The sequence below is a fragment of the Echiichthys vipera genome (genome assembly GCF_963691815.1).
Source record: "Echiichthys vipera genome assembly, chromosome: 8".
Classification (NCBI taxonomy): domain Eukaryota; kingdom Metazoa; phylum Chordata; class Actinopteri; order Perciformes; family Trachinidae; genus Echiichthys; species Echiichthys vipera.
This window is the reverse complement of record NC_139833.1, coordinates 24,335,071-24,361,259: the sequence shown is the minus strand read 5'-3', so window position 1 is coordinate 24,361,259 and position 26,189 is coordinate 24,335,071. Positions and strand designations below refer to the sequence as shown.

Sequence of the window (26,189 nt, the reverse complement as noted above, 5' to 3'; positions counted from 1 at the left end):
TCATATAAGCTTTGGCCTCTAATAGCTTCTGCTATTGGGTATATCTCTTCCTCAAGTTTTCTTAGCTTTCTCAAGACTACAGTGAACCTCCTTCTCCTTTTGATCTTGCGGACGCAACTCCAATTCAAACTCTTTCAACTTCACCTGTCAGCTAGACTTGCCTCCTCAGATTTAGGAGAAGTGAGCACGCCCATAACAGCTGACGACAATCCTTGTTCCACCAAAGCAGACGACACCTGACCCTTTATCACCTGTTTCCTGTCTTGCCTACTGATAGGAATGCCAAGCCTTTCCACAATAAGTTCAAGATTTTCTTTTGTGTCACAAGTTTGGCCACTAACAAAATCTCAAAGCAACTCCCGACAATCAAAAGCAGCAAGCCTGCAAAACCACAAATCAGTTGTAAAACTACATCACAAAACCCTCATATGCCTAAGACAGACGTTAGGTCCCAAAATATTTTACGGCCACAACATAAGAAACATTTGGCTCAATCTTGTGACATCAGCATATAAATAGGATTAGTTTTAAAGCAGAATTATTTTTATTTACAAATAATAATGCAGCATACTTTATACTCCTGCTTGAGTAGATTTTTAGAGAAAATCATTAGTTTCACTATTCAGAGAGGGAGAATGAATGTGGAATAATGGTGTCCTGAGCAGAGATGCATGCATGTTACTGCATGGGGCAGTGAAAAAACATCAATATTTTATATATTGTGAAACGGTCTGTGGGACCTGTTTGGAGACAATCCCAGCCCATGTTTTTTTTTCAGTATTTCAAGTATAGCCTCTTTAACAAATATCCTTTATATACAACTTAGAGTTGCAAGAAAAAGTTTGGAATTTCTGCATAAATTAGTCATAAAGTGTGATCTGAAGTCAAAACAATAGACTAACACAGTCTGCTTAAACTTATACCACACAAACAATTATATCTTTTCATGTTTTTATTGAAAACACCATGTAAAAATTCACAGTGCAGGGTAAAACAAATGTGAGCCCTTGGATTTAATAACTGGTTGACCCTCCTTTGGCTACAGTAACCTCAACCAAACTTTTCCTTTTGTTGTAGATCAGACCTGCACAACAGTCAGGAGGAATTTTGGCCCACTCCTCTTTACAAAACTGTTTCAGTTCAGCAATATTCTTGGGATATCTGGTGTGAATTGCATTCTTGAGGTCATGCCACAGCATCTCAATTGGGTTGAGGTCAGGACTCTGACTGGGTCACTCCAGAAGGCGTATTTTCTTCTGTTGGAGTCATTCTGTTGTTGTGTCTTTTTCCTGTTGCATCACCCATCTTCTGTTGAGCTTCAATTGGCAAACAATTGACTTTACAGTCTCTTGCAAAATATCTTGATAAACTTGGAAATTCATTTTTCCTTCGATGATAGCAAACTGTCCAGGCCCTGAGGCAGCAAAGTAGCCCCAAACCATGATGCCCCCTCCACCATAGTTCACGGTAGGGATGACATACTGATGTTGGTTTGCTGACCCTTTTTTTCACCACACAATGTTTTGTGTTCCTTCCAAACAACTCAACTTTGGTTTAATCTGTCCACAGAATATTTTGCTGTGCTGTGGAACGTCCAGGTGCTCTTTTACAAACTTCAGATGCACAGCAGTGGCTTCCTCTGTGGTGTCTTCCCATGAACTCCATTCTTGTTTCATGTTTTACGTATCGTAGAGTCATCAACAGATATGTTAGCATGTACTAGAGATTTCTATAAGTCTTTGCTGACACTAGGATTCTTCTTAACGTCATTGAGCATTCTGCGCTGTGCTCTTGCAGTCATCTTTGCAGGACGGCCCCTTCCTAGGAGAGTAGCGGCAGTGCTGAACTTTTTCTGTTTGGAGACAGTTTGTTTTACCGTGGACTGATGAACATCAAGGCTTTTACATTTGTAACCTTTTCCAACTACATGCAAGTCAACATTCTTAATCTTTGGTCTTCTGAGAGCTCTTTTGTTCGAGGCAAGGTTCACATCAGGCAGTGCTTCTTGAGAATAGCAAACTCAAAACTGGTGTGTGTTTTTATAGGGCAGGGCAGATTTAACCAACACCTCCAATCTTGTCTCATTGATTGGACAGGTTAGCTGACTCCTGACTCAATCAGCTTTTGGAGAAGTTATTAGCCTAGGGGTTCACAAGGGTTCACATAGTTTTTCCACCCTGCACTGTGAATGTTTACACAGTGTGTTCAATACAAACATGAAAACATATAATTCTTTGTGTGGTATAAGTTTAAGCAGACTGTGTTTGTCTGTTGTTGTGACTTGGATAAAGATCAGATAACATTTTATGAACTATTTATGCAGAAATTGAAGTAATTCCAAAGGGTTCACATGCTTTTTCTTGCAACTGTAACTCTTACATGAGTCCTGACAAATTTAGTTTAGTTTATTTGATTTGATATGGACATCACAGTAGCATTAGACATGAACTATGTTAAGTGTTAATTAAATACTAATTTCAAACAATTGTCCGAAGGCGGTTTTTGAGTAAATTAAAAGTAATCTCTATTGCAAGGTTTTCATACAACCTCCATATTCCATAACTACCTCCATATTTGAGATTATTAACCAAGCAGGCTGTGACATAAAGCCAAGACAGGAACAAGCTGACATTTGACCACTGGATGGTGGCAGCAGTGGTTCCTCTTGTCAGAGCCATACCATCAGTGAAATGCCACTGTCAGTTATTGTTCTTGGCTTGTCATGGCTTTTGTGGAATCCATTTTCTCTGTTTGAATACATTCTGAGAGGGAAGAAAAGACCCAAACCGAAATCAGTCTGCTCAGTTTTTGACAGGGAGCATCTGACAGCAAATGGCTGTATGACCTTTTCACAGATGAGACATCCATCTGTCTTTGGACTGCCAAGTGTCTTTCACAATGCCTTCAATTTCTTTACACTAGTTTATCATACTTTACTCCTATTGCCTTAATATTCTGCTAGATTGGACTGAAGAATGTAATTTGGGTGATTGGGGAAGGGGGGGGGGGGGCTGCTTACAATTAACCAATCAGAACCAGGGGCGGGACTAATGCTGTCGTCAAGCATTGTCAAGCTTTGTTTACATACATAGATGGCATGTCTTAGTCTGACAACATAGTTTGTTTTACTCAGATTGACAATCCTGAAGCAGTTCTGTAGCATGTGTGGGCGTTACATGCAAGTGGAAATGTCTGCTTTGCAAGTGAGTGGTGAGCTCTATGCATGCTGGCAACATGGAGGGACTCACCATTCATCTGCACACACTGCCCATACTGCAGTGACACAAAGCTGGTAGAAAATCAGCAACGTTTCCCTTTAAAACCATGGCACAACCAGTATGTTGGCTTGGCTATGAATCAAAATTCATGTTGAATTAAAATTCTGTTAGATTCTGTTGGATGTTGAAGTTGGTTTCTAGTAGGGATGCACTGATATCGATACTGATCAGTGTTCAGTGACTATGCGGCAGATCAAGCTAATTGTACAACCCCAATTCCAATGAAGTTGGGAGGTTGTGTAAAATATTAATGCAAATCCTTTTCATCCTATATCCAATTGAATTCACTACAAAGACAAGATATAAAATGTTTAAACTGATACACTTTATTGTTTTTTTGCAAATATTCACTAATTTCGAATATGATGCCTGCAACAAGTACCAAAAAAGCTGTGACAGGGGCAACAAAAGACTGGGAAAGTTAAGGAATGCTCAAAAAACACCTGTTTGGAACATTCCACAGGTGAACAGGTTCATTGGAAACAGGTGAGTGTCATGATTGGGTATAACAGGAGCATCCCTGAAAGGCTCAGTCATTCACAAGCAAGGATGGGGCGAGGTTCACCACTTTTAGTCCAACAGTTTTAGAACAATGTTTTTCAGTGTATAATTGAAAGGAATTAAGGGATTTTATCATTTACAGTCCATTATATCATTAAAAGATTCAGAGAATCTGGTGAAATCTCTGCACATAAACAGCAAGGCTGCAAACCAACATTGAATGCCCATTACCTTTGATCCCTCAGGCAGCACTTTATTAAAAAAACAACATCAATCTGTGAAAGTATATTACCTAGTGGGCTCAGGAACACTTCGTAAAACCATTGTCAGCTTACACAGTTTGTTGCTACATCTCCAAGTGCAAGTTGAAACTCAACAATGCAAAGCGAAAGCCATATATCACCCAGAAACGCCCGGCTTCATGGGCTCGAGCTCATCTGAGATTGGCTGATGCGAAGTGGATAAGTGTTCTGTGGTCTGAGTCCACATTTCAAATTGTTTTTGGAAATCATGGACGTCGTGTCCTCCAGGCCAAAGAGGAAAAGGACCATCCAGATTGTTATCAGCACTAAGATCAAAAGCCAGCATCTGTGATGGGTGTGTGTTAGTGCCCATGGCATCATGGGTAACCTGCACATCTGTGAAGGCACCATTAATATTGAAAGGTTCATACAGGTTTTAAAGCAAAATATGCTGCCATCCAAGCAACGTCTTTTTCAGGGACGTGCCTGCTTATTTAAGTAAGACAATGCCAAGCCACATTCTGCACGTGTTACAACAGCGTGGCTTCGTAATAAAAGAGTATGATACTACACTGGCCTGCCTGCAATCCAAACCGGTCTCCCATTGAAAATGTGGGGCACATTATGAAGCGCAAAATACGATAACGGAGATCCTGGACTGTTGAGCAACTGAACTGTACATCAAGCAAGAATGGGAAATAATTCCACCTGCAAAGCGTCAACAGTCCTCAGTTCCCAACTGCTTAGTAAGTGTTGTTAAAAGGAAAGGTGATGTAATCCACTGGTAAACATGCACCTGTCCCAGTTTTTTTGGAATCTGTTGCAGTCATCAAAGTGAATATTTGCAAAAAACAAACAATAAAGTTTATCAGTTTGAAGATTAAAAATGTTGTCTTTGTTGTCTATTCATTTGAATATAGGTTGAAAGGAACGTCCCAACTTCATTGTAATTGGGGTTGTATGTATATTATTAATAATAACACATAACAATCAAATATTTTTTATATCTATGTATTTATTTGTCACATTTTGTTTTACAAAGTTAATAATGCAATGTCTAACTCAAGCCTGATTTCTTTTCTATTTCAAAGTTATGTTGTTGAAAAAAAATGATGTTGCCTTACATGTAGAATAATGATCACAATCACTTGAGGCACAGAGAGGCATACACTTTAAGTAAACACTGGTACTGGATTGGCACTTGATATTGGCAATGGATGACACCAAAAAGCATGGGTGTTGGTTTCATTATTGGAACTGAAACATTTGGATCAATGCATCCCTAGACTTTAGTGATTGGTTAGAGAAAATCGAATCCCTCTCCCCAACAGAAATTGGTTATAGTGCAAGCAATTTTAGAATGAAGATGTAAACGACTAACAAGTTGACAATTCTGTCTGATATCAGGCAAGGAATACTTAAGAAAATGGAGACTTGTCCATGATAATGCTTGCTTTCAAGTCTGAGAGATTTCATAGAGCTCCTGCCTACATTTAACCTGGCAGCATGCACACAGCCTGTAACACACTGCCATTGCTTCAAAGAAACATTCCATCAATCCTTTTGTGGTATCATGACACTCCACTCCACTCTGACTCAGCTCCAAAATCCCAGCATCCAAACATCATCAGAAAAGTAAGCAGTCAGAATATATTCAGATCCATATGGGATGGTTAGATCAGAACTCTTTATAATCGGATTAGGTTCTGCAGTGAAAAATACAGACATTTTCTCATATTTGGAGAGAGAAACACAAAGTAGGAGTAATACAATCAAATGTTTGCTGAACTGAGTCAACACATTCAAAATTCTTACCAAGGAATGATGTCTTATTTAAATTAAGTTAATTAATTCAGCTATTCTGAAGATGCAGTCCCTCATTTTTAAAACACTGTTTTATCATTGGAAGCCAGATTTTAAATAATTTACAGATCTATCCAAGTAACAGTTCAAGTTAAAATAATTAGAAAGTAATTAGAATGCTTTGCTTCAAGCTAAATAAAAAGTAATTTTATAGTCTGTTAAAAGTAAATATGAGCCAGAGACGTGTTTCATCAGCATTTGTACACTGAAGTAGATATACTGTATTAGCATGTTGTTATATTGTGCATGCACATCACTGTCTTCTCCTGATCACCGCTAACCTCTCCTAGAATAGGTTCCAAATTGATTTTACAGCAACTAAATGAATATAGGATGTTAAATTGTTGGAGGTTCACTTCTATTTTTCTCCATGATAGGAGATACTTTTATAGCTGTATCCATTAGCTAGTGTCATGAATGAATTACTGAAGAGGCCTACTGGGCAGAGACCAAGAGGCCCATAAGGTCAGGGGCCCTAAATCATGATTAAATGAACACACAAAACCATCGCAAAGAGATGCTAAATTACCACAAGTACACACAAAATTACCAAAAATGTCACCAAAAAGACAGAAATGACAAAGAGATGCTAAATGACTGAAAATAGACAGAAAACTACCACATACCACAAAAATTATAACAAAGACGTGCAAAATGATGAAAAAAAGATGTAGAATGACCACAGAGAGAAACAAAAATGATCGAATAGAAAACCATCTAAAAATGAGTGCACAATGAATACGAGGGGATCCAAAATTACTGCTACAAAAAAAACTAAAAGTAGACTCTTTGAATTTTGGTGTATTGTTCCCTCGTAGACATAGTGGGGGTGCTCTTACTCATGCCTCTGGTGCCCAGGGACCCATTGTCTCCTAATCCATCCATGCCAAAGAAAAGAGACCAATGACCTGCAGTGATGATTGTCGGGCTAGGTAGTTCTGATGGGGCATAGGCTGTGAAGTAACCTCAGGCTTCTGGTATCATTACATGTAACTTAGCTTAACGTATACTAGCCAGAGAAGTTGCAGTGGTCTCGCTTTGTCAGACAACAATCTCCACAACACTTGAGAAAAGTCCGGCTTAAATTTACAGAAAGGGGCCAAAAACGTTCTGGCTTATTTGTATTTTATTTAAATCAATCACAATAGTCTTGGGTGGCTCTAAGCCCTGGATGCAGGGACGGGGATCCTGCAAACTGCAGTAGATAGTGAAGAGAAGGAGAATGCCGGCTGAAATGGTTGGCCAATAGCGGACCTAATCCCAACAGTCTACATCTGGAGAGTCAGACGAGAGTAGCCCCAGTACTCCCCTGTTTGGAGAAAGCAGCTCAAAAAACACGTATGATGAAGGCAGTCAGACTGGCATCCCCAGCAACTAGCACCTGGTGACAGAAGCTAGTTAATTAGCTAGATACGCCTCGAGAGCCATAAAGATTAGCCTGGCTTCTGACTAGGGATGTAACAATGCATCGTGACACGAATAAAAATCTTTACAAATGCGTGACGAGTCGCACCAGTTGACAGAAAAAAATGAAGTGCCAATGCGAGAGAAAAAGGATACGTTCTTTTCTTTTTATTTTTTTGGTTTAGAAATAGGTTACGTTATCATACAAAAAAGTCACTGGTAGGTGATTTATTTGTTCAAAGTCAGACGTCAAGTCCCGTGACTTATGTGACTAAGTAGGTACGGGACACAGAACGAGGGAAGACATGGTGGCGGTAAGCAACAACCTTGAAAAGAGGATGCACCGAGCGGTTTGAAATCACCTGTGTGGCGGCATTTTAGATTCCCCATATACACAAATACAACCAGTGAGAAATGGACAGACAAACCAAAACAGCATGTAAATATTGCAAGTGACTGCTAACATAACGGCAACACAAGCAACATGCAGCAGCATATTAGCCGCCACCACAGTGAGAAGCAAAGTAACATTACGCCACCTTGTGAGCAAAAATAAACTACCCTGACGAGAGGCTTTACGTCTCTTCTCCCCCATAACAACACAAGAGCGCAAGAAATTATCAGGGCAAGTTAATTTATTGGAAGGGATTTTAGGCCATTTTCCGTTGCTGAAAATGAGGGCCAAGATACCACATCCCGTCACGGCAGCACTTCAGTCAGGTGGTGGTGCCAAAACTACCAGGAGGTAAGAGCTCATGTGGTTCAGGTTCTCCAGAGGGCTGATAATGGGGACCATCATAACTGACGGGTGGACATCGAGAGCCACGGAAAGTTATATCACTAGATTTTATGTTTTGATGTTATTATTTTGATATGGGATTTGTTTTTAAAAATCCAGTTATTCTTTTGTTACTTCAGTTTCACTTTTTTTTACAAGACACAAAAACAGTGTTTAACAGTGTTCCTTTGTTAATTAAGATATTGAATTACATCAGTTAACACCAGTTAACTTGTGAGATTCTTTCTAAAGAAAGGAGATATTTTTCATGTATTTTGTTGTTTAAGATGACCATTAAAGTTGCACGAATTGAAACAGAGTTTCTGTAAAGAAAGCAACTCTATGATTTTCTACCATATCGAATTGTGAGTTGAGTGTATCGTTACATCCCTATTTCTGACCGATCACTCAATACTCAGAGAACCAGGGTTATGCAAGTGAAATGATGTTGTTCCGTGGATGCTTTTTAAGGAAATGACATAATGAAATATTTGAGTCTCCACACTTTAAACCTGCTGTGTTAGGTGTCCCTGTATAGCATCATTTAAATCTGGGTCTGTGAATTTATATATCACATCCAAAGTGATCTCACATTAGACTTCCAAATTTCCCTTTTAATACAGTTATTTTGAAGACAAATTGTTACCCTGGACCATTTGAATGAATGTGGTTTAGGTATGTCTGCAGCAGTGCGAGCTGATGATGCACAATCAATTAAGCTCCTCATTGAATATATTTAGACAGACGTTTCTTGGAGATTATTTATTATTTGGTAATGGAGTGATCATAGTAGACACAGCTAATGTAAACTCTGACTCTAATAAAGATAAATTCATCTGCATTTTAGTTCTCTCTGCTACAGTCATCTAATTTATTTAATCAACTATGGATAACAGTCATTTATTCACTTAATTATGTCCATTGACTTAGATTGACTGCAGCTGTGCCTTTTGTGTTGCAGTCTCTTGCTAAACAAGATAATGCAAGTCATTCTGAAAACCTTTGTAATGCTGATATGGCTCTCATAGTAAGTCAAAATGTTGCGTCAGGATTATTCATTTTACTGAAATAATATTCCTTGCTTGACACAGCTGGATAGTACAGCCTGTCTCATTATTTACAGGAACGCATGCAGTCCCAATCTGTAACGTGAACCATTGTAGAACTCTCTCATCAGCCATACTGCCTGCTGAAATTCTACATTAGCAGCTTCAGGAGGGCTGTAAATTAGAAATGAAGAAGCATGTAGTGACACAGACCTCCAGACTGGCACTGGGCACCGGAGCTCTCTGAGGCCCCAAAAAAAACACCATTTCAATTCTCCAAATAAATCCTTCTGTGGCCCGAACGGCCGGGAAGCAGTAATTCACAACTGCATACAGTGTAAAAAGAGAGTCACATGATGGCTACATCTCTCCTTCAGTGACACCAGAATACTCCCTGCTGTGATCCTCAGTCCCAGAAGCCCCAAAGAGAATTGTAGCAATCTGACAAAACAGAGCTGTCACAGTCTGTCTGCAGTGAGACAGAGAACAGAATCTGTCTGTCTGTCCATCATTCTTTTCTTTATCCTTCCTTCCATCGTTCCTTCTCACTATCTCTTCTGTTTTTCATTCCTTTCTTCCTTACTTTCTCCTATCATTCCTTCTCTCCTTACTATCATCTTTTCATCTATCGTTATGGTTGTCTGTCTATCTTTTTTTCCGTCCATCATTTGTTCCCTTCCTTCTGTTTTATCACTCTATATCTCTATCTACAGGTGCATCTCAAAAAATGAGAATATTGTGGGTATTCTGTAATTGAATTAAAAATAATAATCTTTCACACAGTAGATTCTACATTCATCTCACAAAGTAAAATATTTCAAGCCTTTTTTGTTTAAATTTTGATGGCTTACAGCTCATGAAAATCAAAAGATTTGAATATTTCATAAGATCTATCAAAATGCAGAAATGTTGAACTTCTGAAAAGTATGTTAATTTATGCGCTCAATACTTTCAGGCTCCTTTTGCACAAATTAATGCATCAATGAAGCGTGGCATGGAGGCGATCAGCCTGTGGCACTGCAGAGCTGTGATTGAAGCCCAGGGTGCTTTGATAACATTCTACAGCTCGTCTGTATTGTTGGGTCAGGTGTCTCTCATCTTCCTCTTGACAAGAGGTTCAGGTCAGGCGAGTTGGCTGGATAATCAAGCACAGTAATATTACACTCAGCAAACCAGTTACAAGTATTTTGGCATTGTGGGCAGGTGCCATGTCCTTGAGAAAACACAGCGGGTCAACACCAGCAGATAACATAGCATAGCAACCCCAAATCATCACTGACTTAACACTGGTCTTAAAGCAACTTGGATTCTGTGCCTCTCCGCTCTTCCTCCAGACTCTGGCACCTTGATTTCCAAATGAGATGCAAAATTTCCATTCATCTGAAAAGAGGACTTTGGACCACTGAGCGCCGGTCCAGTTCTTTCTCTCCTTAGCCCAGGTAAGAAGCTTCTGATGTTGTCTCTGGTTCCGGTGTGTCTCATTACCTGGACATCTCTGTGCGTGGTGCCTCTGGATGCACTGTCTTCAGCCTCAATCTCCAAGCAACCTCGACTTCTTGAATCGGCTTTGCTTGATGATCTTGATGATGGAGCTCTTGGTTTAAAAGACACGGCGCAATGGATGGTAATTCAGTGTGTTTTTAACCCTTTGTTGAACAGAGAGCTCTATCTAATGGACTCTAGTTGACTGGAAAAAAATGAAAATGGTTCATGCAGCCTCATTTGGACATCACTAGTCATCCCTGTTGCTTCTGCACCTTTTCCGACCACACTTTTGCCTTCTAGTCAACTTTCCATGAATATGTTTTGACATCCAGCCCTTTTAGCAATGATCTTCTGTGGCTTACCCTCCTTGTAGAGGGCGTCAGTGAGTGTCTTATGGACAACTGTTAAGTCAGCGGTCCTCCCAGTGATTGTGGTTATGTGTAATGAGCCAGGAAGATATATGTGGTATTTATACTGCATAAATAGTGATTTACTCAAACTTGAAATTGAAATATTCTAATAATATTATATTTTTCTAGCTATACAGATTTTTGATAGTCAAAATTAAAATTAAAAATTGCTTGAAATTCTTTAGTTCGCATGTAATGAGTCTGGAATATATACAATTTTCACTTTCTTAAATGACTGAAATATTTTTCACGATAATTATAATTTTTTTAGATGTACCAGTATATTCATGTCTATATTATCTATATCTCTATTATAATAAAATGTACTTCTCTTTCCTTCCTTCCATTTTAACTTCCCATCGTTCTTTTCTTCCATCTTTCTTTCTTTCCCTCCCTCTGTCCTCTGTATCATGGACTCAGCTCTCTGCTCTGTACACATTCTGCTCCATGTGGCTTCAGCCTCATGTGTTGCTCGTGTTTGGACAGCGGCGAGACAATCTGATCTGTGTTAAATGCGGCCTCACACTGTGCTTCACACTGATTGGTGTGTCAACACAAGCCGGATTTCAACTGCCTGCTCAAATGTGACTTTGTTTGTTGTGCCAGCCATTCAAATCTGCCTTGGATCTCATGAACAGGTGAGAGAGCAAGCTCATCAGATTGAAGCAGGCAGCATAAATCCAACCCGTGTTGAATGACGCATCAATAAACCGAGAACAGAGTGAGAATTAGCTTTCTGTCCCTTTGAAAATGATGCGGCAAGTCTTTATTTATTATTTTATTAAATTATTATTTATTTATTGCTGTCTTATCAGGAACAAACAATGTTCCATTTAGTTTTAGCAACACGTTGCATGTAGATGAGTGACATCAAAGATTAGATCCAGCAGTTAAAATGAAGAGGCAGCTGGTTTAATGGGACTCTCTGGAGGATTTGGTTGCTGCTGGTTTGTTGGAGAGGTGGCAACTTAGAAGGGGCAGAGCCACTGCCAAATCACTGCAATTAACAGAAGAAACACAGGAGACTAGTGCCCCCCAGTGTTTGCTTGATATATGATTGGTGTCTATATGTGAAATGATTGGATTAAAAATTAGATCTATAATTTCTTTTTTATGTAATGTGAACTGATCCAGTGAATTTGGAATTTAACCATGAAACCTTCCCTTTAACTGCTGATTAAATAATTTGTATATGTCCTCTGCAGTGTCATTCTCTTTCCAATCAAAACCCAGGCAGAGTTGCTGAGTGTCTGAGCACGAGGAAGGAGGTCTATCAGACTCTTTGGTTGTTCATCCATGACATGAGAAGAGGCTGGAATGCCATCTAGAGGTTAGGCAGCTAATTGTTATGTGGTGGAAGAAGTACTCAAATCCATCATTGAAGTAAACATACCAATACCCCAATGTAGAAATAGTCCTTTCCAAGTAAAATGTTGCATCCAAAATCCTACGTAAGTGAAAGTGCATAAGTTTTAACCGGAAAATGTACCTGTCCATGTGACTGATATATGTTACTATGTTACTATGAGATTGTTGCATTAGTGTTCAAGTAGCATTTTCCTGTTGTAGCTAAAACTAGTTTTAGGTTCTTTATTTATTGTACATGTAGTTTAGTACAGTAGTTCACCTAACAAGATAAATCTGAGTGGTCATGAGATGATTAATAGGGGGAAAAATTGTATTAATTTGTTGGAATTTGGACTATTTTACTTCTTCCGACCAGAGCATGTGAGCAGGAGGATTTTGGATGGAGCGCAGAGCATCTGGGGCACCCAGTAGTTCACCTGGTCGAGTGGGCCTTATGCAGAAGCTGAGTCCTCGCTGCAGCAGCCCGGGTTCTGACCCACAGCCCTTACCTGCATGACCCCCCATCCCTATTTCCTATCAACCTGCAGTTGTACATTCAAATAAAGTAAAAGCTTTTTTCTGTTGTGGAGCGAGTGGTGATTGATTTGAATGGAGCAAGGTGACATCTGAGTTGACCATGGGGTGGCTTTAAGCGGGGAAGCAAGGGGAACGAACATCTGCAAGGGAGGAGCAGAAATTCTCACCGCTCCACATGCTCTGCTTTTGACCTCAAACAATTATTAAAATGGAATGATGATATGGGAAATGCCTATTTGGGGCAATTGCTAATGATAATAAGACATCTGAAACATAATGAATAGGCCCCAACTAAACATTATTTTTTTTAGTATGGGGTCACAAGTCAAAATAGTCGTCAACTAGTAGTTGTAAATCCCTCTGAAATGTAGTGAAGTGGAGGTATAACTTAACAAATAGAAATACTAATACTAATGTACTTTCCACTAATGCTTATGTTTCTGAGGCATAATTGCTTAAAATAATTAAAACACTGAATGTTTAGTGTAATCAAATTGTGGAAATTACAATTTATTTGAGCTGGGGTTTTTTTGGTTTATTTTCCATAGAACAATTAAATTGGATTCATCCCGGACTAGTTTCTCATGGATGAAGTCTTCATTATATTCCTTTCAGTGGTGATTCTCCACGGAGTAGAACTAACACTGTATTGACCTACATTACTTCATGTATTTTTGGTGTACAGTATGCTTAAGCTATTCTTTCTTGTTGTGACTCATGTCTTTAGTCCCTTTGTGTATGTTGGATTGATGGCGTACATCATTTATTCATCGCTCCATCACTGGACAGTATCCACGAGCAGGTTATTAATGTGTTTCCAAGATCAGCCATTCCACAGGTTGCCATGCTGCTGCATTCATCTTTTTCTACAATACAGAAGGATATGTTACAGGCTCATCACACACAGCAGCCAAATGATATATCATTAGGAAATAAAGATTTAAAGCATATGTTAAAGTGTGTGAAAGCACCAGCATGAGCTTGATCCAAAGGCCTGTGTGGATCAGTATTGCTGAAAAACAAAGGTAACGCGATCTGCTCTGACAAAGTGCCAGCCTGGTTGGTTTAATGACATTTTAAGAACTTCATCTGAATGTCCCATTGAGCCTAATGAGGGATACATTTTTTACCCAGGAGCTAAAGTCCTGTCTCTGTGGGAACCGACTGATAGCAGGTAGACTTTGCCCTGAAGGGGAACCAACACTACAGGAAGAGCAGCAGAGCAGATTTCTGTCCGTCACAACAGAGGTAAGACACATTACGAAGGGCTTAGAGATGTAAATAATTGATTTATTTAAGCAGATTTAAATCAAACAGCAATCAATCGCTTGTTAAAAACTTGAAAAACTTAATTATATCTCAGAGGTGATTTTCAAGCCTTTCAGGCTATGTAAACAAACAGAGACAATTCCCCCTTCATGTCATTTAAATCTTGGAAAATATGTTTAAACATATTTCCGCTGTGTCCTGTCCATCACAGTTTTTGGTTTGAGATGTTGATTTTAGGAAACTGAAGTTATCAAAATGTGTTTTTATGTAGAAAATGATTTATCATTGCCAAGATCAAAAAGCCATTCCTAATTACTGGAAAGAAGTGTATGTTATTAATAACACCTTAATGGCAGATTTCATATGCAGTCTCTTTGGAACTGTTGTGTGGACTCAGTAACACACTTATCTACAGTCAGTGCAGTCCTGCTTTACTGAAGTTTTATATCATAAAGAATTGGTCATTGTGTAGCTAATTAGAACTCTCTCTTTAATGACTAATGCAAACCCAGGGAGCTCAAAGGAAATCGTTACTCTCATGTCCTCACTATATGTAAAATAGAATCCTTGAGCTTCTTGACAACTGAATTTCCTCTGAGAGCAATTAACCACAACCTATTTGTCTATTAAATATACATACAGCTCTATTAAATGGAGGCTTAAGGCCATAATTATGGATGTTAGTCATGGATGGCTCTCGTGTTTGTGTGATGCATCATTTCATAATTACCTATGTATTTGTTCCAGTCTGACTTTGCCCCATTTGCTTATTTAACATTGCTGATGAAAGCGCTGACGCTGTTCAGAAGGATGCTTTTGTGGTCTCAGCCATGACCTTAACTTACCTGTATGTCTGACATTTCTTCTGTCGGTGTTGTGCCTCAGTTGATGAAAAGATCTGCTAACTTTTGGTGGAATGGACGAGATTAACGGCAGCAGTAAAGATGGTTATGAACCTCACCCCCCTCCATACAATCCTCAGGACTATGGGCAGAGACCTTACACAGGGATGAGCTATCAGGTAAGTAGCGATATTAGAACATTTGTGTGAGCCTCACATGAATGGGGAATGAGGGAGTAAGCTTATATCACATTATTTTTTTATTAATTTTGGATTCAAAGTCCAGCATGCGTCGATAACACACGCTACCAACCTTTGATCATGGGATTATCATAAACCACACAATAGTGTCCACAAGCACTTATATTGCACATTTTAATTTCCCATGGATGGTTAGTTTTCTTTCATTGATGCACTAACAAAACTATTCACATTATTTTATGTTTGCTTTTTGTTCAAAAAGTAGAATTTTCTTCAAGTGTTGATTGAGCTACCTGTGTTGTTGGTTTGGGTGAATCAGGTAGGGAAGGGGGACGTTGCAGTCATCTCCCCTCCTGGCACCTATGATAACATGGTCTTTCCTGAGGTCATGGCAGCAGCTGAAGGCGACCAACAGTATGGTCAAGTTCCACCTGACTACTGTCATGGCTTAGAGGAGAGCAGCTTCAGTGACGCTGCCATACGAAGAGGTGAGGGCTCCAAGAAGGGAGGAATGGGTAGGGGGAGAAACAGAAGGGGAGAGAAACCAATATGTTTTTGTTTGCATGGTCAGAGCGCAAAAGGGATAAACAATATGTGCTCCCTCATTTGCTTTGCAGTGTTTTCTTGAAATTGATTTGAAACTGAAAATTGTTGCCTGATTTCCTCTTATACCATGCCTCAGCTCTTCACCTCCCACACAACGCAAATCATCTTAAATGGGAGGTGGAAATGTGTTTGTTGAAAACAGAACCATTTCTAAATGTTGTGCAGCATAAACAACCCTTTCTGCTTTGCTCTGGCAGATTTCTTTTATGTAGCTGCTGTCTGTCTGCCTTTCTATCTGTCTTGTCTCACTATGTGTCACGGCGTCTTTCTTTACAAACAGGTTTCATAAGGAAAGTCTACTTGACTTTGATGATTCAGCTGCTGGTGACTGTCGGGATCATCTGTGCTTTTCTTTACTGGTGAGACCCTATTACACAAGGGAATTTTTTCTAAAAAGAGATGAATCCACGTCAGGCACCTGTCCATCAATCCACATTTAGTGTAGCCTGTCAGCATGTAAGAGCACCCAAAATCACAAGCACAAGTACTATAGTTGTCCCCGCAAAAACTTTGAGCGTGCAGCCCACTGCTCAAATCACCATAAATTTGTAAGGTGAGACAGGATGGTAGGGAACAAACGGCATTTCTGCCACATAACATTTTTTGCTTGCAGTCGTTTGAAAGCTTTATATGTTTTGTATTATAGATGTGGTGGAACACTGCTACAGCAATTTCTTTTCATAAATTGTATTCAGCTCCCATGTGCACAATGCTCAGTCCTTTAATATTTAATAAAATCATTCTACTGCCTCTATCAAATAAATGGTGCCTTTATTAAACACTCCCCTCTTCCTCTCTCCCTTTGTCTTATGGAATAACAGGGATGCTCTCAGGGAATGGACATGGGACAACTACTGGTTCTCTGGCGCTATGATGTAAGCTATTCAAACATTCAGTTTGATTGTCTAGACGCTGTGCACTTTCTTGCTTTAACCAGCTTGACCACCTACAAATCTCTTGTTGGTGAGTAAATGAAAATGTCGCTCATGGAACTCCATAGAAGTAAATCACACACTGTCACCCCAGTCTGAATTCCAATCCAGGAAACTGCCAGCTACACCGCATAAATAATGCACTCAGTGAATTCACATATTGAACACAGTGCTTTGCTCGTTTTATAGCCTTTTTGTTTGCTATTTACGATATACTCTATATTCTCTGTGAAACAGGGCAGCGGTGATGGTGCTCATCCTGGCCTTGTCCTGCTGTGACAACCTCCGTCGTCAAGTCCCCCTCAATTTCATCGCCCTGGGCCTGTTTGTGAGTACAAGCAGTACCAGCCAGGCATCAAATTATATCCACACCTGCTCTATTTCACAGTTTTTTTTGTCATGTATTTACTTTCCATTTGTGTCTACCTCCCTCCCTTCCACTCTCTCTCTGCCTCAGACAATTGTAGAGGGCCTGATGCTGGGATCCGTGTCTGCGTGAGTGTTTGTTTCCAAGGATGAATCCCCACCTGATGCTGACTCATTTACACAATGATAACCCCATTTGATCCATATCTAATAGTGGGTTGGATGCCAGCAATAAAGCTATAAACCCTGATAAGATGTCCTCATTGTTGGTTTACCAAATTAAAAAGCACATAGAATCTTATTTTTTTTGCGGAAGATAGAAGATAAATTAGAAGCATCACAAATAGTTTAAAACCAGTTTTTCTGTACTTGTTCCCATGTAAACACGTTACCGTTTCCATCTATGGGACATTTTGTCTTAGCAGCTTGTCACTCTGACAGTAAAGGCAGCAGTTGAAGCCTGACTATTATTAATAATACATTCAAATTATCATATTTATGGAACATTGCCATAACTGAAGCTGTAACTGATATGAAATGAACATATATTATGCAGTGCACATTCAGAGGGGGGTTCCTGCCATCATTCTAGTTCAGATACATAATACAGACTATGGAATGAAAAAAATACTACATTTCTTATAAGAAAGTAATGTTTCCTTTTTTAGATAGAGCAGAACCCTACTGTTCATGTATCCACTGTGCCTGCCGACTAGTTTGACATGGTACTATGGGGTGCCTTTTCCACTGCATATCTCTTTGATATTTCTGTCTGCAGGTGTTACAATGCAGACGCAGTTCTTTGGGCTGTGGGGGCCACAGCGCTGGTGTCCTTCGCCTTGACTCTGTTTGCTCTGCAGTCAAAGGTAAGATCTGTCACACACTATGAGCTCAGTTTGCAGTGCAGCCAAAAGTGAAATTTCATAAAGTGCAGCTTTGCGATGCAGTCAGTGGTAAATGTCCATATACTGAGCTGTGTTTCCTGTGCAGTCAAAGGAAAAGTGTTCAGCTGAGCTGTTGGCCAGGTTCTCTCATGCAACGTTTGCTATATGCAGTCACCAGCAAAGGTTTAAACCTCTGTTGGCTTTGCTGCCCAGGCAAAACTATGATTACTGCTGACATCAATGTATTTGTCCATCAAGTTAATTCCTTATGTCCAGAGGTGGGACAGAGTTAAACCTCTGGGCTGTCATCATGCTGGCTGAGGCTCATACTATAAATCTTGAGGTCAGAAATGGCCTGGGGCCTTTTGTTATTTTCAAAATCCCCCTCTTCCATTTTTGCCTGTCTCCTTTCACCATGAACTGTCTAATAAAGCAAACTTGCTCTGAGATTAATCTTTAAAGGGGCCTTTTCAGGGACACACCGGTAGACAGGATGCTCCTCCATCCAGATGTATTTTAATATTGAAAAGTATTGCACATACACTTGCATCTTAAGGCTAAAAGTTGCCTATATCTTGCTGAGTTAGGAGTATGTCCTAAGTAAGAGAAAATCACAAACAATCTTAAAATGACTGCTGCTAGCATGTTTTTTAGAAACCTTTAATGATACTGAGCTTTTAAAAATGTATCCCCTTAGTCATGAGAGAATTATGATCATAGTAGTGCTGGGTATCCTGACTGATTTTTCCTTTATAATGTCCATCTTTTCATGCACAAGTTGGGAAGAAGTAAAAGCTGTACTTGTGTCTAGTTTGGTTTTATGTTTGCTCCTCTCACTATCAGCCATGGTTATGTAATCTGATAATGACAAAGCTTTGTACATGGAAACCTGCTAGTTGTTAACTCCTACAGTATTCCACAAATAATTCACTGAAAGAGACCTAAAACAGTCCGAAACAGCCAATCACAGTTTGATGAAACATGACATCATCCGTAGCAACGGGCTCAACCCCTGCCCAAGACTTCTCCCAGTTAATTAGTAAAAATTGGTCTCAGCAGCTTTGTGAACATGTTTTAACACACTTAACTCTTAGTGAGGAAACGTAAGTGCTATTTAGGAGTCCTCTTAGTGGGAAGATCAAATGTTTTGTGAATACATGTCCAGACCTCTCACCAATTATCTTATCTAGAAAGCAGAACCCTGTTATTTCTCAATGACGTCACTTGGTTTATATAAAGTATCCTTCTGTGTGTTGGCATAAGTGACATTTAAAATTTGAATGACATGTTGCAATGCTTTGTTTGCAACAGTCAGTATGCACAAGTCAGGAGACCTTTTGATAGTTTGTCATGCTGTTTCAATTATTGCCTCATATTCAGAACAAAAGTAATCATACAGGCAGTGGGGCAAAAAATTAGACAAGTGAAATAGATGTAGGTCAAATTTAAATTGCATTTAGAGTCCCTCTTAATTGCCTCTTAATGCATTTTGGCATTTCACACATTTTGCCACTCACTGCATCTGAAGGAGCTGCAGACATTTATTTCTACTGCTTAGATTGGATAAAACTCGCAAGCAGGTGTCTAATGATTATAGTGAGAATAAATCTGTTCCTTAATGCTCTCTACTCATTAGTAATCTGTGGAAAGAAGGTGTATGTATCAGGTCTAAATAGCCTGCATGTAGAGGGGGAAACTGTGATATAAATAGAAATAGTGGCCTCACCCGCAGCCTATAAAAGTGTTTGTTTTATGGGCTCAGTAAACAGTCACTACTGCAAACGCTTTTGGTTTATTTTTCTTTTATGACTTCACGTTCATCACGTTCTCGCTGTACCAGAGTTTTTTTTATCTCTGTCACCGGGATACAAATGTCATACAGACTGCCTTGCATGTTTAGCTCATAGCTCCTCAGGTGATCATTGTTAGTTATTCTCCTGTTGTAACTGCCATCTTTTTTCTGTCTAACTGAAAAGGGCATGTAGGCCAAAAGGCCACCTCCCCTCCCCTCCCCTCCTCTGTGTCTGCGTTGCAGCTTTTTGATTAATTATCCAGGATCATTACATCCAGAATCGTTCACAATTTTCTCGTGTGTTGAACTGCAGTGTCTTCATCATTTAGTTCTGCGGCACCTCACAGCACAGCTGCAATGCAGACGACCTTGAGCGCCCCAGCTTTTATGGCAATGATGAGTGTAAATGAGAGATGTTCTGTCTACTGTTGTGTTTGAGATGCTCGTCACATTCGGTGACTCTTTCTTCTCCCCCTTTTCTGGCACCAGTGGGACTTCACTGGAGTAAATGGGAGCCTGTGGGTGTTTGCCTGGACCCTCTTTTCATTGGCATTGCTTTGTGGAATCCTCCGATCACAGGTAGATCAAGAAGCCTGTTGACACCCGAGTTTGCATTGACAACTGGTTTGAAATGGACTGCAGTAGTGTGCAGTCAAAGGGAGACAGTACATACAGCCACATACCTTCTATCCCCAGGATGTACTGGCACTGACCTGTGTGCTGAACAGACTATAAAGAAGAAAGCCTCTCAGGAGCTGCACTGATCTCAGACTGATGTGTTTAAATGTACACGGCTGTTTACTGTGACGGCTGAGTGATTTAGCTTTAAGCAGCAGATTTACAGAAACAAGCTCTACGTTGATTTTAAACTGCTATTTTTAACGACAAGGGAACTGGAAAAGAAAATAGGAACTGCTTTCTTAAACCATATTGTGTGCACCCATTATCAAACCTTTATTGTCATATTTACCATATTGAACAACTAGAATAGAAAAAGGGATAAACAAATATGCTCACTTTTACAGCTGCTGAGGTAAAGGATAAGGCTAAATTGTTATATCTGCAGCATGCACACTTTCATTTTACTAAGATAGAAATTCAAATACAAACAGAAATATATATATTTTTTGTTTTAGTATGAAGTCAATTTTGATGCTGATTTTGTCTCTGATTCTCTCAACAGTATCTTAACATCTTATATGCCTGCCTGGGAACCTTGCTGTTTTCTTTAGTGAGTACATTCAACTTAATGACAAATAGGGTTTTCTGCAACACAGGTTGAATAGAAGACAGACTAAAAATGCCCTTTTAAAATGAAAAAATCATCAAATAAGACTTAATGTCAAGTCCTGTAGTATGATTTGATCTCAGCCTGCCTCCAGTGTCTGTCACAGTAGTTAGTGTAAAGAGAGAGACTCTGATGTCCTTGTGCCCTTTAATTTCAATTATGCAGCGTTTAACAGCAGTAGGCTTCATTCTCACAGCCACCTCTCTGCGTGCCTTTGGCGTTAACAGCAAATGTTGTGACCCATCTCGTCAGCTGGTGGAACAAACTGCTGCTGCACACAGAGCTGTACACGCTGTCAGCAGCAAGTCACAACTTATTTTCAGCCTACATTATTTACATAGCCTGTTTATCAGCCCCCTCTCAAAGATCAGAAACACTGCCTGTGTTTTCTTTCAGACTGGTTCCTGGAACTGGCTCTCTATTTCATCACAAACACAGCCTTCAGACGTCAGTGTTGGTAGTGTTGAAGCATTACTCATCTCTCTCTGTCTCTCTGCAGTACCTTGTGTTTGATACCCAGCTTATCCTGGGTGGGAAACACAGAAAGTATGAATTATCTCCGGAGGAGTACGTGTTCGCTGCTCTCAACCTATATTTGGACATCGTCTTCCTCTTCCTCCTCCTGCTGAAGCTCATCGGACTCTGCCGCTAACACTGAACCTCCTTGACAGGCCTCCCAAAAGAAACACTGAAACTCCTCCTGCACACAATATAAATCTCACTACATTTATATTTTAGTCCTCCAGTCATCTGCTGTCGTGTTTAATTAGACAAAGATGTTTGATGTGTCCTCCAAGACACAGATTTGTTTTATTGTCATGTGTCAGGGTCAGTGTTATGCACTGCAATACCATGTGAAAAATCTTGGTTGCTACATTTGAGATTTTTTTTATACTGCACCAACATGCATTTCTAGCTAGAACTTACAATACATGTGCATAATATTTGTTTCTATGAATATGGTGCTTGAACGTTTTATTTTTAGTCTTCTGTAGCGAGAAACTGAAACTTTAAGGCAAATAGAAAGTGCTTAAACAATTCAGGTAGTAATTTATGATACTACTGTGAGTAGAAGTAGTTGAGCCATCCTGTGATCTGTGCCGCATTAAAAAAAAAAACAGTCTGCTGTTGAGAGGATCAAACTGTGTCAATGCTCCAAGATGCTTTTGGAAAACAAACTTACTCTATTAAAGCACTCCCATAGATCCATGTGGGTCCTTTGTGATTTTCTTTTTTTCTCCAAAATATGATGCTCAAAATGTCACTAATCAATAAAAAACACAAATTAAAACTCAACATATAGTTTATTGGCATCACACATCAAACATGTTTCATATAAAGAGGGAATGTATCAAGTATAGACTATGAAAGTGCAAATAGCATTTCAAGAATTAGTTGCTTTACAATAGAAAATCTCAGTGAGTTACAAAATGTCATATGCCATTTTAAAATAAATCACCTGACCATTAGAAGTGAAATACAAAGGAAGTACAAATTCCATCTAGACTTGAATCCATTTCATGCACAGCATACTGTTACACAAAAGGGCAACATATGTTATCCGTTGGGTTAAACCCACTTCCATTAACCAAGTCCCAACAGTTAGCTCCCCCAACCATATGGAACTCAGTTTCACAACTTGTTTTTAACACTTGTCATCACTATGTTTAGATTTAATGTGGCTCTGTACATCTGCTAGGAAGGAAAAAACGGTAATTTAGTTCGGTCAGACGTTTGTCTGTACAAAGCCTGAATAAGTCTTAAAGGTAAAACACTGATCAATGTGTCATATTAGTTATTTACAATCCATATTTATTTAATGGATTTAATTAATTTCAAATAAATACCTACTTTATATTGCAACTTTCCTCCATTTTAGTGTCTTCAGGTAAGATACATGATACACATACAGTAGGTCAACTACTTACAAAGTCAATACAGTGATTTTAGTTTCTAAATCACAGAAAAACAAACCCTTTCAAAATATTTGGGAATAAGATTTGAAAGCTTGACGTTATCAGTTACCAAATTTACCAAATCATATCAAAATCAGTGTTATCCGTTAAAATAATACTACTAGAACCAACAAAAAGCCTCATGCTACAAATATTTTGATGAGCAAAAAAATATCAAGATCATCATTTTTGCACACTCTAAACTTTATGTGAGAGAAATAACTTTAAGGTAACAGGTGTTTTTGTTTGCACTGTAAATACTGTGTAATTAGCACTCGGAAAGTGTGTGAAAAAGAATAAAATAACGGTGATTGACATAAAGGCACTGTATCAACTGCGTAGAGAACCGATTCAAAGACATGGACTCCCCATGTGTTTGAGATCCAATACACATTCATGAATTCTCCATGCATTACCCTGCAGCCCGGGACATCTGCGAAGCTCTAAGAAGGCTTTGCTCATATTACACTTAAAAAGGACCCAGTGATTAATTACAGTGACTTGGGTGGGATTAATTAATTCAGCAAAGTCTGAATGAGATTGCCTGATTATCTCTCTCACTGGCCTTTCCTGCAGTACATAAACAAGATGACTCACTGTCTACTTAGTCTGTCACGCTCCACATTAAGCTACAGTACTCAAACATTCATTAAAGCGAGCTACAATGGAATATACTGAACTGAATGACGCTGAGCAGCCCCTCTGAGCCCATCAGCGTTAAAGATCAGAACTCAGAAGACATTTCTCATTGAAAGTGTGTTAGCATTGAGGCTTTAAGGGGTAATAACCATTGTCATAGAAGTCAATTTTGAAATGTTTTCAAGCAGGCCACCAACTTTTCATTAATAATGAATATGAATTCATGAATAATATATCAAAATTGTTGTGTGTGACTGTTTCATATAATAAAGTACACAACCATTATGGTCTTAAACTACAGGTTTACATGTCACAGCACACTACAGCTTCTAGATGGTGAGATTTGAAAATATCACACAGCCGCAATCTCATGAATATGGCTCGGGACTTTCACATTTAACTTTAGCTGAGTCGTTGAGATTGTAATAAGCAGGCACATGTTGCTTTGAATAATCCACTTAGTTACTGCAAGCTGTGCTTTTGCTAGTCAGTGTTTGGCACCTGTAAAGTAGGCAGGTTTGGACAGGAGCGAGTACTACTTTATCTCCCAGACTGTACCCCATAGACTCAATATTTGAACTAAATATTAGTCTACTTATATGTACAGATGAAAAAGCTCCCTAAGACCTGATTCAGACACCTACAGTAGGCTTTTACTCCAGTGGAAAATAACACTTGCACTGCACTAAGGTCTCAACATCTCTTATCTCCTCTAAAATAGATTTCATACTTCTATCAGCACAGAATCATTTTAAGGAATTATATCCTTGTGAAACTGTTCAAATGTAATCTCTCCTTCAGCTGTTGCTTTCTTTTCAGCAGGGCTGACAATGCTAGACTAACCTAAGAGTCTAAATACTCCCCCACTCGGTGCAAACTGACACATTCTTCATTGTGTATACATTCCACCTGAATAGCGTCACACACATTCCTCAGCTCTAATCCTTTTGCAATCTATAGTGGGGTTTTTTGGCCCTTCAGAAAAAAACTCTTTCCTTTCTCAGCTAATCAGTTCATACCAAGTGCACTTGGTCCTCCCACTCAGAGGAGCTGGTGCTGGGCAGCTGGTCAGATAAAGACTCACATTGCGGAGTGTCGACATGGCAGACCTTTGAGCTAACCCGTTCAACAGTGGCCATGTAAGGAAGCGGCATGTCCAGCCCCACTAAATCTAACTGGGTCGGCCTCAGAGCGACAGCACAGTCCTTCTCCTCCATGTCGCTAAGTCTCTGAGAACAGAAACCCACATCTGCAATCACTTCTTGAGTGACTTCCCCGCCTTTCTCATCATCCTGCAGGCACCCTCCTCCGCCTGCATGGAGTGCGCCGAGGTTGGAGTCAGTGTCAGAGGAGGTGGAGGGAACCAGGGTGATACCTTGTGGATTCATGTCATGGAACCATGCCATGATATTGCCCAGCAGGTTAGCATTTGCTGCTAATGCAGAGGACGAGGATGGGTCGTGACTGCCGCATGTGGTGGAGTCTAGCGTGTCGCTGGAAGAAGAGAAGAGGCCGGTCGATGAGTTGCTGCCAGCTGGAGCCAGTCGTATCGGCACAGAAGCCCCGTAAGCCTGGTGGTGACTGTCACAGTGCTGTCGAGAGGCGGGAACACCAGTGGCAGCAGAGTACTGGGTGCTGATGTTGATATTGCCATGTCTAGCCAAGTTATCTCCCAGCTCCAGCAGTTCTGAGCTGCTAAGGGAAGCTCTAGGACCTCTACTCTCTACACCTGGAGAACTCTGTTCAAGCCTACAAGGCAGGGAGGTGCCAATTGCTCCGAGCGAGGCTTCGTTGGCAAGGACATCGTTGTGGGACCCAAACCCTGCTATTGCGGAGTCCTGGAGTGACAGCTGAATGGCCAGTAGAATGTTTGGGTCATCGTCATCCAAAGAACCAAGACCCTGTAAGGAAATCCGCGATACAGTGTCAGTGTCAGCAGCAGCAGGTTCACACCTGCAGTTCAAGTCCAACCTGCACCACCCATTGGCAAGGAAAGTAAAAGCAGCAGCAGGCTCAAACTGCAGATGGAAACATGTTGTTTTATTTGTAATTGAATTGCTGTTTGCTGAGTGTTTTATTAAAGTTGTATACCTTAAAACTCCACAATGGTAAAAAATAAAGCTGGCAGTATTGTGTATTTTTGTTGTCAAATATATGAAATAAAAGGGATTTCGTTTGTCTCTCAGAATGTTACCCTTTCCACAACCAGACTGTGGCAGTTAGCCCCAAGCCCATTCACAAATGCATACTTTTAGCTAGGCTCTGTAGTTTTTAAGGTACTCAAACCCGATTTGTAGGGATTTATTTGTGTGTTTGTGTGTGTGTGTGTGTGTCAGTATTGTGTGTGTAGCACTCTGCTTCCACTCCCTGCAGGCACATAGGGCTTGCAGAAAATTTTTTCCCCTCTAAATAATCCTTTGACATGCTCAAATCTAATGTTTCTAAGCTACAGGCGATTTGTTAGCATTTTCATATTGCTGCACTGATTGTTTCCCCTGCAGTTGGTGTTGTTTTCAGAGTATGAA

General features: G+C 39.8%; 2 protein-coding genes across 2 annotated transcripts in view; one reads left to right on the top strand and one right to left on the bottom strand.

Annotated features, from left to right (window-relative positions):
* Positions 1 to 15,076: 15,076 nt before the first annotated feature.
* Positions 15,077 to 21,722, top strand: LOC310950997 (protein lifeguard 1; the record flags this gene model as incomplete). Its single annotated transcript, XM_083919056.1, has 10 exons — positions 15,077 to 15,181; positions 15,522 to 15,690; positions 16,089 to 16,167; positions 16,630 to 16,683; positions 16,978 to 17,068; positions 17,198 to 17,235; positions 17,885 to 17,972; positions 20,272 to 20,361; positions 20,966 to 21,013; positions 21,570 to 21,722. 10 exons carry the CDS (start codon positions 15,077 to 15,079, stop codon positions 21,720 to 21,722), a joined length of 915 nt encoding a protein of 304 aa, XP_083775182.1.
* Positions 21,723 to 22,385: 663 nt separating this feature from the next.
* The window catches only part of LOC310950364 (ankyrin repeat and IBR domain-containing protein 1-like), a 35,798-nt gene continuing 31,994 nt past the window's right edge, over positions 22,386 to 26,189 (bottom strand). Inside the window, exon 20 of the mRNA XM_083918112.1 lies at positions 22,386 to 25,565. Within this exon, the coding sequence (XP_083774238.1) occupies positions 24,678 to 25,565 (888 nt within the window). The 3' untranslated portion in view covers positions 22,386 to 24,677. The remainder of the gene's footprint in view (positions 25,566 to 26,189) is intronic.